The sequence below is a fragment of the Uloborus diversus genome, chromosome 9 (assembly GCF_026930045.1).
Source record: "Uloborus diversus isolate 005 chromosome 9, Udiv.v.3.1, whole genome shotgun sequence".
NCBI lineage: Eukaryota > Metazoa > Arthropoda > Arachnida > Araneae > Uloboridae > Uloborus > Uloborus diversus.
Genome location: NC_072739.1, coordinates 129791119 through 129805408, shown reverse-complemented (window position 1 = coordinate 129805408; position 14290 = coordinate 129791119). Strand labels below are relative to the sequence as shown.

Here is a 14290-nt window from a genome sequence, read left to right as displayed (position 1 = left end):
AAGTTGGCGACAAAACTTGGCGACCAAAAGACTGGCGATATATCGCCAAGTGTCCGACAAATTATAACGCCACTTGAGTTTACATCGAAATTAACAATGATTTCCCCCCAAAAAGGTGCAAAAGACCCCCTTAGGAACATCCGAAAGCAACCAAAAGGGGAGGTGCACAACTAGACCCCACTACGAGTCTATGTACCAAATTTCAACTTTCTAGGACATACCATTTTTGAGTTATGCGAGATACATACGCACATACGCACATACACACATACGCACATACATACAGACGTCACGAGAAAAGTCGTTGTAATTACCTCGGTGATGGTCAAAATGGATATTTCGCGTGTCTATACATTCTTAGGCACTTTTCCGCATGTGGTCGAATCGAAAAAAAAAACTCAACATTCATTTGGGGGGTGAGCAAAATGGAAATTAAGGGCGATTTTTGAGTGAAAATTTTTTCGCGAATACAATACTTCCTTTTTTGTAAAAGGAAGTAAAAAGAAGAAAATTCTTTGAATTTGTAATGTTTTTCACATTTTAATTTTTTTAGCATCAAAGAAAAAACTAAAAACTATTTTAAGACCATAGTTTCATTCCATGTCAAATCTACCAATCACTCAAAATGACCATCTCAGATTTTCATGAAACTTTCAGGGATTATACTGTTTGACATTCTAAATTCAGATCTACTTTTTAAAAAAATCTATCTTTTTTGGTTAATGAGTTATTAATTTTTTAAAAGTGTAAAAACTCATGTTTTTTTACTCATTTATTGCGTTTAAAAATGCTACAATTTTAGTTGTAAGGGGTCAATACAGTTGGTTAATAGCTCATTTTAAAGAGAATTGCATGAGCTTTAATTTGACATGCAACTTGCATATTTCTCTTGAATTTTCAATATATTTTTTAAATTTTTTAAATTTTAAATTTAATTTTTTTTAAGTTAGCGTCTTTTAAAAATTTTGAAAAAAAAAATATTTTTTAATATGTTTTAGTTGATTTATCCTAAAAATTTCAGAGTGGGGACATGATGGGATCAGCAGTTATAGCAAATAATGCAATGGTGCTACTTAGCATTTTTGTTTAAAAATAAAAAAAACAATAAATAAATAAAAAAATGTTTATAATAATATTATAAACATTTTGTAGTAAAACTATGCATAGTTCAATTAATTAAAAAACCTTTAAATTTCAAAAAAATCTTAAATTTTGGTTATCTTTTATTCCTTTGAAGTTCAGTAAACAGAACTAGCACAGAAACTTTGAGGATGTAATTTTGAAATGTATAAACACAAAGTAGAATTCGATACATAAAAATACCTTGTGGCAGATAAGTCTTTCATCTCCTCAGTTTGGAAAGTAGCTTTTTACTCGCCTTTGAACTTTCAGATTCTGAGAGATTATAAACCCTTCCAGTTTGTGTTGTAGGGTCAACTTTGGTTAGTATTTCCGTTTTATTTACAACCAATACATCAGGAATATGAGGGTACTTAAAGGATGAAGAAGGTCCATGAGGTTGTAAAAAACTTACTTTAACCTCCTCATTTTCAATTCCTAAAACACAACCTAGCCACCATTCATTATTATATACACATGTTACAAAACCAACTATATCATTCAAGTCCAAATCATCAGCATCATCATGTTTGCTTACTTTCTCTTCTTTTGTGTGGTGTGAAAAGGAGTAATATTTAACGAAAACTGTGCTTTTGTTTTTTGGTCTGTAATTGTGGAACTGTTGAGTTCCTTTCACAGTTATGGCTTCTTCAAACCTTGTTTTCAGAAATGCTAATTCTTTTTCATAATCTTTTTCTGTTGAATATATGAAATCGATATTTTTAATATTGTCTTTAGACCATTCATATAATTGACGGGGGGTCATAATCTGTTCATTATAGACCATACGAAGACTTGCTTGTGCAGCTAATCACTTAACTGTGCCGCCTATACCATCACAAGCATTTTTCCCATGGTATGATGCAAAAAAATTCCATTCTGCTTCAATAGAAAAATCTGCAGTATGGTGACCGAGGTTCACAAAATTCAATTTATTTTTGTACTGGGATGTAGCTCCATCTGAGAAATAATGAATTTTGTCTACTCTTTGCAGCATTTTTTGCTTTAAGTATGCTATCATAAGCCTCCGGAACAAAGGCACAGCAACTGTATCATGGCACATGCAATCAGAGATAATAACTAAATTCAGGTGCTGTAACATGGCATTTTCCATGTAGTATACAACAAAAGTTCCAGTGGATGCATTGTTCCAGTGGAATCCTTGTGCAGCATCTTGTAGAATGAAATAGTTCTCAGCAAAATCACATAATACAATACATTGATTTTCAACCAGATTTTTTTTCATATATCTAAGATAAGCAGATTATTTGCTAGCAATAAAAGAATGTTTCAGCAGTTTGGGTAAGCTATCAAACAAACAATTTAAGAAATCATCAGTTTGTTTTGTTATTGCTTCAAGTGCAGTCCTATTATAAATTTGCATCCACTGCTTGTATGTTACTATATCAATGCTGTTTTGCTCAAACGAATCTTCAAAAAGATATTTCAAATTATTAGTATCTGGACAGTTGTTACATTGACGGAAATAACACTTGTCTGCAGGAATTTCGCAAATCATTAAACTAAGTAAGTCTTTATGAGTTTTGATTGGTTTGTCCCTGTTGATCAATTTTGGTAACTTACGCTGAGCCATCATCAATTTTGCATTCTGGTGAATAGCGCATACACAAACTGAATGTGTTCCAGCTGATCCAGCAAGAACACAATTTTTCGGACGAAGTTCACAAAATTTGGAGAAGCCTATTTTTTATCAGGATAATGTTCTTTGAATAGCACATAAGATTCTCTTAAGGTATTTAAAATTAAAAACTTTTGGAGATGAATTGCTCTTTCATCCACTTTAATAGAAACAAAGTCTTTCTTACCAGGCATCTGACGACTGATTTCATCACATTCATAAAATTGTTTCACTAGATTCGCTGTCTCTGGGCTTAATGCCCTTTCCGGGTTTTAGATCAGGAGCAGACATTACTCCTTGGTCCTTCATGAGTTTTTTAGTTTTTCTAGCAATGAAATTTGTCACTTTAAATTCGCTTTCTATTTGCTTTAAGGTCCAACTTTCTGGAAGTGTTGTTAAAATGTGCAGTTTTAAGCTTTTATCAGTTGTACTGGAGAATTACTGGAATACTAAAAGAAAATAATCTAAAAAAAATGTCTAATTATATATATATATATATATATTTATATATATATATATATATATATATATATATATATATATATATATATAAATTAAGCAAACAGAATTACAAATATTAAACAAATTATAAATAACAAAAGATGATAAAAAGGAAAAATGCAAACAGCTATTAAGTAGGAAAAGATAAAGAGTGAATCCAGAGCTCATCAGCCGTGGAGGATTCATTAATAATGGTCAAAAGACCAAAATTTTAACTATAAACTAGAAGAGAATGTTTAAGCTCCAGTACATGTAATATAGAGTAACAATGGGCAAACGCACCACTTGCTAAACTAAAAACAATAAACTAGAGCTCAAATCTAAAACTAAAAGCAGGGGGTTTCGCCTCAACTAATTAGGAAAACAAGTTCCAATAATTAGCCTTCCACGGGACAGTACCTGCCAATAACAAAATTGTCTTACCTTGAAATCCGTGTAAACAAATCATGTCCATTGTTCAGCCTGATAAAAAAGCCAATCCATTCGTCAACAAAACATTAAAAATATAAAATCATATCCGGAAATCGGTCCATAGACATACCAGTCGCCTATTTCGCACGTGTAAAAATTTATCCACCACGGCGATTCATAAAAAATGGTTTGTCACGGTTGTATCATACATTTACACAGTTAAACAGTTTCAAAGGAAGCGAAATGTTCATCGAAGGCTATACTCAAGCAAATGTTTTCAACTAGATTTTTAGGGAAGTAATTATTAAAAAGTAAGTTTTTGAGTACTGAAATTTCTTGCTTAAATGCAGAAATGGTATTGCAAATTCTTTTAATTCTGATAGCTTGCGAAACAATAATGCCAATAAAAACCTTTTTACTTAGGCAGGAAGAAAAATCTTGTAAACTGTTAACTGTGAAATTGAATTCACGTCTTTTATCATAGATTGTAGTGGAACAATTTGAGTCAATTTGTATGTTGATATCCAAGAAATTAAAGCTATTATGATTCGAACTGGTCTTTTTGAGCGTTAATGAACTATGATAAATAGTTTTGCTGAGTTCAGAAAAATTAGGAAAATTTATACACAAAAGGTCATCAATGTATCTGCAACAAAGAGGTGTAGAGGAAGGATTGTCAATTAAATATTTTCGTTCATAATATAAAAGAAAAAGGTTGGCTAATGTGGAACTAAAATTAGCTCAGATTGCTATGCCATTAATTTGTAGAAAACATGAATTACCATTTTTGAAAAAATTATTGAAAATACAAAATTTAAAAAGACCAAGAAAAAACATTTCAGTAAAATCAAGGGAATCCTTGACTGAATTAAAAAGTTCTGAAACAGAGGAAAAAAGTTCAATGAGTGGGATATTGGTGAAGAGGTTTTCAAAATCAAAAGTTTCTAAGTAATTTATATCAAGCATATTAAGTAAATTGATGACTTCAACACTGTTATTAACAATACAGAACCAATTCATTTGTTGAAGTTTAAGTTGTTCAAGAATTTTTTTGAGAAACTCTTCAAGCTTTACACTCAGATTTTTTCCAATGGTGTTGGTGGCAGAGCAAATAAAGCGAAATCCAACAGGTGTTTTATGAAATTTTGGAATTGCATATAAGTAAGGTAAGTTAACAGAATCAGGATGTGGCAATTTAAAAAGTTTGTAAGCAGCAGCAAATTTTTTGATGATGGAGGATTCATTAAGTTTGGAGGAAACATAAGTGGTGGTTTTTTCTAGTTCATTTTTCAAAATATTAGCATGTAATTTTTTACAGCAGATAAGAGTTTTTAGAACTGGCTTTATCAACAACTGTAAAGACAAAAGCTTTTTTAAAATCATTGATGGCATTATTTTCATCAGCAGAAAGATGGAAGTATGAAGAATCTGTGTTAACAATATCACGTAAACGTGATTTCAGTTCAATTAAAAAGTGGTGTCTATATTCAAGAAATGCATTAAGTGGAACATTAAAACAATAGGAGATTTTTCTTGAAAAATATTCAAGTTCAAATGTAAGCTTATTAAAAGCTTTTAGGAAATTAATACGAAAATTAGGCCGATATTTAGTACCCAAACTAAAAAGTTTAATGAGTTTTTTGTTTTGTAAAAAATTCAAATCACCAGTCAGAATATGACCAAAATCAGAGTTGAAAAAGATGGAATTAGAGAAATTAGCACAATTACAATCAAAATTCAAATATTTATCAAAATTTTTTGCAACTTCTTGATAGTTTAGAATTTTTTTCGAGAAAGGAGGATTGAATTTGTAGCTGAAGACAATTTGTAGATCCTTGATGGGAAAAAAAATCCAAAAGTTTACTATGTAGTTTAGAAAAGTTTAAAAAGTCAAAGGATTTTTGCAAAAAACTAAAAATCTAGTTGAAAACATCTGCTTAAGTATAGCCTGAATCGATGAAACATTTCGCTTCCTTTGAAACTGTTTAACTGTGTAAATGTATGATACAACCGTGACAAACCATTTTTTATGAATCACCGTGGTGGATAAATTTTTACACGTGCGAAACAGGCGACTGGTATGTCTATGGACCGATTTCCGGATATGATTTTATATTTTTAATGTTTTGTTGACGAATGGATTGGCTTTTTTATCAGGCTGAACAATGGACATGATTTGTTTACACGGATTTCAAGGTAAGACAATTTTGTTATTGGCAGGTACTGTCCCGTGGAAGGCTAATTATCGGAACTTGTTTTCCTAATTAGTCGAGGCGAAACCCCCTGCTTTTAGTTTTAGGCTTGCGCTCTAGTTTATTGTTTTTAGCTTAGCAAGTGGTGCGTTTGCCCATTGTTACTCTATATTACATGTACTGGAGCTTAAACATTCTCTTCTAGTTTATAGTTAAAATTTTGGTCTTTTGACCATTATTAATGAATCCTCCATGGCTGATGAGCTCTGGATTCACTCTTTATCTTTTCCTACTTAATAGCTGTTTGCATTTTTCCTTTTTATCATCTTTTGTTATTTATAATTTGTTTAATATTTGTAATTCTGTTTGCTTAATTTTATATTTACTTGGCTTTTTAGTTTTGCTGCGTTGCGCATCTATGGGCTCTTGTTGTGGTCTTTTCAATATTTTTCACTTTTATTATTATTTTATATATATATATATATATATATATATATATATATATATATATTTTTTACAAAAAAAGTGTCATTGCATTATTTGCTATAACTGCTGATCCCATCATGTCCCCACTCTGAAATTTTTAGGATATATTTATTAAAACATATTAAAAAACATATATTTTTTTCAAAATTTTTAAAGGACACTAACTTTAAAAAAAATTAAATTTTAAATTTTAAAATTAAAAAAATATTAAAAATTCAAGAGAAATATGCAAGTTGCATGTCAAACTAAAGCTCATGCAATTCTCTTTAAAATGAGCTGTTAACCAACTGTATTGACCCTATAGAACTAAAATTGTAGCATTTTTAAGCACAAAAGATGAGTAAAAAAACATGAGTTTTTACACATTAAAAAAATTAATAACTCATTAACCAAAAGAGATTTTTTTTTAAAGTCGATCTGAATTTAGAATGTCAAACAGTATAATCCCTGAAAGTTTCATGAAAATCTGAGATGGTCATTTTGAGTGATTGGTAGATTTGACATGGAATGACCCCCCTATCTATCGATCCCTGCATCAATAAAAGCTTGTATATTGCGAAATTTCCCTAAAATTTGCAGTAAAATAGGCAATAAATTCGATAAATTAAAGAAATTGACACTAATAAAATCTGCATACTTTTTGATTTTCCTAACGCCATTAGTTTAATGAACTATTAATTTCTAGAAAGTCATTTTTCAATAAATTACCTACCCACTCTATTGATCCATGAATCCATCAAAGCTTGTGCATTGCGAGACTTCTCAAAAATTTGCACTAACATCCGTGATAAATTTGGTCGATTGTAGAAATAGAAATTGCTACTAATTAAAAAGCTTCACATATTTTGATTTTTCAATCCTCATTATTTTTAAAAGTATCCATTAATAGAATATGGATTTAATGAACTGTTAATGTATTGAAAATCATTTTTTAAATGAATTAAACTTATGTATTGCTTTAAATTATTTCTCATGTCAATGTTTTTTACTCTAAAATGTTTTGATTTATTTTGACAATTAGACTACATTTTGGCATTTTAAAAAAATATTTCAAACACTTAAAAAGGTGTTTCATAGTTTTAGCACATTAAAAGAAAAAACCTTTACTGTTGGAAACATCCCAAACATTGTGCATGTTTGTATTAAAACGAAAATTGAACACAATCCTTTTGCATCCTGTAAACATTTTAATTGGGGCCTCCGCGGCTCTATGGTAGAAGCTTCGTTTCATATGCCTCAGGTTGTGGGTTCAATTCCCGCTGGTGCCGTGGGTGTTATTTCCTCTCTATGTGCTGTAAGCCTTTCTTGTGTTGTTTTATCTGTTAATAAAGAAGTCCGACCTTTTGAGGCAATGGCACCAATCCTTCTGTAGTAGTTTATTACGAACATGCCAACAACAACAACAAACACTTTAATTATTTTGAAAGTTGAAAATCAATTCAACACATGCTGGTTTAAATGTTGCTTTTATTATTCATTTTAAAAATGCATTTTTTTTCCCACTTAATTGCAATTGTCATAGTTTTTTTTTAAATATTTTTCAAAAAACATAATACTTTAAACTTATAAGTATCACTCAAAGTTGATTTCCTGATATTCCTGGATTTAGTAGCATAACATTAAATATCAGATTTTGTTTAATGTTATCAAAATGTTCGCAGATGAACTCCTTTATTTTACTACTAGGAAAGAAACTTTTCTACGGACTTGGATCCTTCTTGACTATCCCTCTAATTTCTTTAATAAAAGTGTCATTAAATTACGAATCTGTATCAGTTCAGTAATTTCTTTAATTATGTACAATATTTTAACATGCATGTATCTTTTATGCAGTTCAAAATTAATCATCAAATAAATCTGTTTATATACAAACTTCTTATATACGATAAACTCCTGATTATCCGCGGAATAGGGTGACACGCTAAGCACGGATAAGCAAAAACCGCAGGTAATCCAAATGATAGGTAAAAAACGATACTTAATGCATGCAATAGGAAAAAAAATATTAATGACACTCACACATTCATTTAAATTATAACTAAAAACATTGCTACATTGCATCTACTATCATTGAATGTAAAAAATACATGTAAAGTCTAAAAGCGAACATCACAATCAGAAGTTTAAAAAAATAAAACAATGAATGGACCCGCGGATAATCCGACCGCCGATTATCGGGAGTTAACTGTACTATTAGCATTCCTGTACCCGGCATTGCTCGGGTAATGAAATTAGTAGGGGATAACAGTGCTTGGAGCACCTAGTTACGAAAATTCCCTATAATAATTACTTATTACCTATATTTTTTCTAATTTTGGGAGGATCCCGGGCCCCAGGACTGTCCTTGTCCTTAACCATCCTTTTAAAAGCATTGATTTTCTTTACCCGAGCAATGCAGGGTACGGGAATGCTAGTATATTATATGTTATCTCAGGACATTGACTTTTATCATTTACTTTTACGATGTGAAATAAAACTGAAATGCTTTATGTATTTTATCTGTGATGATGTTCTTAAAAACTTTGTTTCCAGTTTTGAAAAAGTGAAAGCGAAAGCATAAGCATAGAGTAAAGAAATATACATAAAGAGGCCCTGCTATACTAAGAAATTGAAGCCGGAAGTTGCACCACTGTATCCGAAGACATTTGAAATATATACAAATGTTTATAAATATATAAACATTTGAATATATCCTTGCCCCCCCCCCCAACCCCTATCAACAGTTATACACATACTCATGATTATAATTATTTTTAGTAAGATTAACCAGTACCCCATAACATAGGATCATCTAAACAGGAATGATGATTGCAAACAGTGATGAGAGGAGTTCCTTTGGGTCGATTATCCAAAGCATCAATCAGGATCTCTCGATTATGGACAGTGACAGTATTTAGCCAATCTAGAAAGAGAAAAAAATGAAGAAAAAATAGTGAGCTTTGATTTGGGAGAAATAAGAAATTTAGCCCTTTTGAATCATCTATAAATAAAGGAGATGATGTCTGTTTGTTCAATATGAGATGTCAGAAGATACTAAAACATCATAGAGTAAGGAAATCATTTTCTTACTCTATGTATAACACCTGGAATCTTGAAATTCGGTCAAATTTAAACTGTACTTGACTTCAAATCAATTTATTATCCAAGCTACTGACCATAATGTTATTGGTCTGCGTTTGGAGACCACAGACTTGAAAATGCCTTTCTAGTCTGAACTTAAGGCTGTTTGGCTACCATTGAAAGGATTTATATTACTACCAAGAACAGATTTAGTAGGTAGGGACTGTTATCTTTTCTATGGAAATTTTTGTAATGGGAAAGCCTAGTTCATTTTGCTCTATTGCAATGCATATTTTTTTTTAAATAAAATTCTTGTTTCTACGGGGAACAAATTTTTATTTTGTTCCAACTGAAATGGATCTTTTTATTTAATTCTCATGTTTTGTGGGGAAGGAATAGGGGATTTGAGAGACAGCAGTCATTATTCCAATAGGGAATTTTAATGCTTGTATTTTAGGTTAAAAGGCGTGTGCATTTTAATCAAACGAAAGGATTTTTTTCTCTTTTTTTTGACTTAGGGAGGAGATTTTTCTCAACTCAAGAGACTTCCTTTAAGTTCTTTGCCAAGCATTGCTGCGTGGCTTACAGATAGTACTAGATAAAAAGTTCTTTCTTTTTATTTACAAAAACAGGGTCGGAATGGTGATTTCAAAAATTTCAGGACACAATTTTCATAAAATTTTAGGACATTTTTAAGACAACAAAAATCAAGTTTTTTTAAACTGAAATGTAATTTATAAGCTTGATTTCCATAGTAGATGATAATAGGTTTCCAATTCAGATAAATCATTTAAAGATGCAAATTAATATATATATATATATATTTTTACAGCAGCTAAAACTAAGAAAACCTCCGCTTTCGAAATTTTATTTTGGAGTGAATTTGAGACAAAAGCTTTGGATTGCTTCATCATATTAAATTTGTTTTCAGTAGAAGACAAAGAACAAGGAATTAAAAATACAGCTTGATTTTTCAAGCTACTTGTCATCTCACTGCATCAGCATTAGACAATACCTGAAAAAATCCTTGATTATCAAAAGTACAAACAGAACAAAATGTTTTAAATTCATCCTTTCCTGCACGGCATCATGTGCTGACCTTGCATTCATTTCTGTCTGCTTTTTCCAACCACAAGAAAGAGAATATGTTCTGTGACATTTAATGAAACAAGTTACTATTCACATTCTTAAAGCAAAAAGTTACTAACTTCAAAAATTATACGTGCAAGAAATAATCCAACTTCACTTCTAACAGAAACACGAAGCAAACCGCCCCTTTGTAATGTAGAAACTAACTAATGCTCAAGCCACACACAAGATAAGCACTATAAAAATGAATATTACTTTTACCTGGGAACAAATCACTTAAATTTTTCTCTAAATAAATTTTTTGAACCAAGTGTTTACGTTTGGGTCCTTACTCTACACCTTATATTTATTTTATTTCAATTAGCTATGACACCTTCCTCCCCCCCCCCCACCAGCCACAGAACTGCAATTTGAGAGGAGGGAATTCTCCTCAACCCCCTCACCCTAGTTCACATATTTTTCATTTCTTTTCAAAGGGGAAAAAAATAAAAAACATCAGATCATATTCCTTTTCCCTAACTCATTTTCTGTAAATTTTGCTGCACATCTGTTTTTATTTTCTTTATTACTTTATTTTTATATATTTTTTGCAGAAGAGGAATGATTGCAAGGGTTACAAAGTATTTATAAAACAAACAGCTTTACGTTGACTGCTTTATAGACCCCCCTCCCTAGGGTGGCTTAAAAAAACTTTTTTTCAGCTAGAGTCTTGGACACCCCCCATTTTTTTAGACAAACAAATAGAATTATGCTGTAAAAGTTTTAGCTTCTTACCCAAAATTTAAGAGGGAGCTCAAAAATCCCTCAATTTAACATTAGCCGTAGCATAGAAAATGTCACAAATTTAGAAACATTTCATTTCCCCAGCTGTTTCTCTGTAAATAATTCTTTTATCGCAATGTATATGCATAATACTCGTGTACATTATAATATGTAGCGTTGTTTTTTCATTTTAATGTATTTTTTCAACCCCCTGCCCATAGTGATGAAGTTTGAGGGAGGGGGTTGAGCACCCTCTTTCAGTTTAAATAGGAAGCTAAAATTCCTCCAGTATATTGCTATCTACAAGTCTAAAAATATTGAGTGGTATCCTGGTATCTAGGAGAATTTTTTTTTTATTACATGTATTTTTGAACCACCCTAATTTCCCCGTTCCACTTTGACCCACTATTTCACTTTTCCCCACATTCCCCTACACCTTAATTTTATTCCAAAACAAGGAATAATTATAAAATAAGAAATAAAATAAGCCAATTTGAAGTGACATAGGAGAAAAAAACTTTCGCTTTTCAAAATCATTGCAACAAATTCATTTGCAACATTGCATTTCAAATTTACAGGATACAAAAGGATTGAAACTTAAAGCACAGCATGCCATTTTCGGCAAATATAAGCAATTCTTTACTCATTTACTTATTTGCTTCTTTTTAGCTTTGAATGACAAAAAATTAATGCAAAAGCTATTTCTTTCTTGTAGTAAATGTTTTTGGAAAATAAAATTGCATTTTTGCCACAGTTTGGCGCAAAAATCGGGAATTTGGACGAATTGTTTTTTAAATAACTAGGGGGTTCTGCCCCCTGCTCGCTAACGCTCACCATCCCTTGAAGATTGCTTCACAATCTTATTTGATTCGAAAAGATTTAAAATGTCAATTAGAAAGAAACAGATTAAAAATGCATCATGTTGGAACAAAAAACATCCCTTCCCAGGGTTTCAAAATAATTTTTACCTACTTACAGAGTGATAAGGGCTAAGAGGTTCCTGAGCATTGCAAAACTGCAGTTGTGTAAGTTTGAAAAGTCACTTTCATATTCGTGGTCTCGAGAAATATATTTTGCTCTTTAGCTCAGGACTTGAATTGAATTGAGCCTAAGATTTCCCGTTAAAATTAAAACCCTTAAAATTTGTGAGTAAGATAGAAGAAACAAGCAAATCTAAAAGACGTAACTATGGCAACGCCAAATAAAACATCAATAATTTGAATGGAAATGAGATTTTTCGAACTTTATTAAAACTGCTTATAACTTTATTCCTTTGGAAATAGAAGCTAAGTTTTTGGATCATAGCTCAAGTTAGATATGAAGTTAAAAATGCCGCTCTTTCGAGTGTTGTCAAAAAGAAAACTGTGGGACAATTCCTTCACTTTTTACTGATAGATTTAGTTAAGAAAGTAGTGCCTAAATTTTAGCTAAGCCTAAAAAAGTTCGAGATAAAACGCAAATAATTCCCGCTGGATTTAAGTTAGAGCATTGAAACAAATTGCTTAGAATGCGGGAAATTCTACCCTTTTCAATAATATAAAATATTAATATGTGCAAGTAATTTTTCACCCTTTTAATAAGCAATAATAGGCAATTTACGACAAATTTGAGCTTAAAAAAATTAATTACAAAAAAACTAATTCGAATTTTAAGAAATAAAATCCCCGGTGCACACCCCCAGGCCTCGAAGTAATTTTGTACAAAATTTCAAGGCTGTAGGTGCTATGGGGGATGCAAGCCCGCCAGACTTCCTTTCAGAATTTTCTTTGACCTTACTTTTTTTTTGATATAAAGAGATCTTTTTACTGCAATGTATAGGTATATTACTCGTGTATATTATAATATGTAGCATTGTTTTTTCAGTTTAATGTATTTTTAAACCCCCCTCCCCATACTTATGAAGTTTGGGGGAGGGGGTTGAGCACAATCTTTCAGTTGAAATAAGAAGCTAAAATTTTTCCAGTATATTACTATCTGCAAGTCTAAAAAAAAATTTTTTTCTTGTATTTTTGATCCATCCTACCCCTCCCCTTCTCCAGAAAAAAAAAGCAGCAGCATAGTTTTTTTTTATTTTTAAAAGTTAAAGGTCAATGAACTTTATTTTATCTTAAAATATAGGCATATCATCATGAAAAGTTTCATTTTTAGGTTGAATTTCATTTTTCTGTGTAAGTAGGGAATAAATAACGAAAATTTTAAGACTGTTTGGTTCAATCTATCGTGGTTCAGTGGATTTGTTCTTTGGGTGAGAAGATACATACATTGTTCTAAATCAAAACTTGTGGAAGGGTAAGCAATTCTACTCGAAATAATATGAAAAAAAAAAGCTTTTGTTTACAGCGCGAAAAACTTAGCTACTACATTCTATTGTATTTGTTTCTAATCTACAGTTGCCATTAAGTTTTTAAAAGTCTAATTTTAAAAAGTCTGCCCATGCACCAGGGGCAGATCCAGACAATGAATTTGGGAGGGGAACTTTTTTAGCAGTTTATGTTTATGGGGGAAGGGAGGGGGGGGGATTTTTGAAAGTATAGTCCTAAGAACTCAGTTTTAGACGGCCTCTGATGATGTTAAGGGAGAAAAGTTTCGAGGGGCTTTCTATGGAAATTTTTAGAAACTGAAGTTTTAAAAACGCGATTATAGGCGATATTTGTTGACGGTCAGGTAAGAGCGGGCTAGGAAGATTGGGCGCTGGGAATATTGGGAACCGAGAATTTTGGGCACCAGGAACATTGGGCACCGAGCACTTTAAGGCTCTTCTATACCGTCCATCTTGGTTTTCGACGCTAATGCTTTCTCTACGGGAAAATCTGCTACCTATACAAAGCATAACACGAGAAATTACTGGAATATTTTCATGCGGTTTGTTTTAAACGATGGCTATGACTTAGAACTAGAGATGCTCTTTTTTATTTTTTCTGTAGTTATTTTGAAATTTTTTTAATAACATTTAAAAACTTTAAACGACTATTTTCACACGTTTGAAAAATGATATGGAAAAACGGAAAAATGAGCGCAAGAGATTGAACAT

The 14290-nt window shown here is 31.5% G+C and overlaps 1 protein-coding gene across 2 annotated transcripts in view; it reads right to left on the bottom strand.

Annotated features, from left to right (window-relative positions):
* LOC129229404 (tafazzin-like) overlaps window positions 1-14290 on the bottom strand; it is a 57395-nt gene that overhangs the window by 24499 nt on the left and 18606 nt on the right. Inside the window, exon 2 of one of the 2 annotated variants that reach the window (XM_054863703.1) lies at window positions 9122-9250. The exons of the other annotated variant lie outside the window; for it this stretch is intronic. Coding sequence (XP_054719678.1) covers window positions 9122-9250 — 129 coding nt within the window. The remainder of the gene's footprint in view (window positions 1-9121; window positions 9251-14290) is intronic. 2 annotated transcript variants of the gene reach the window in all.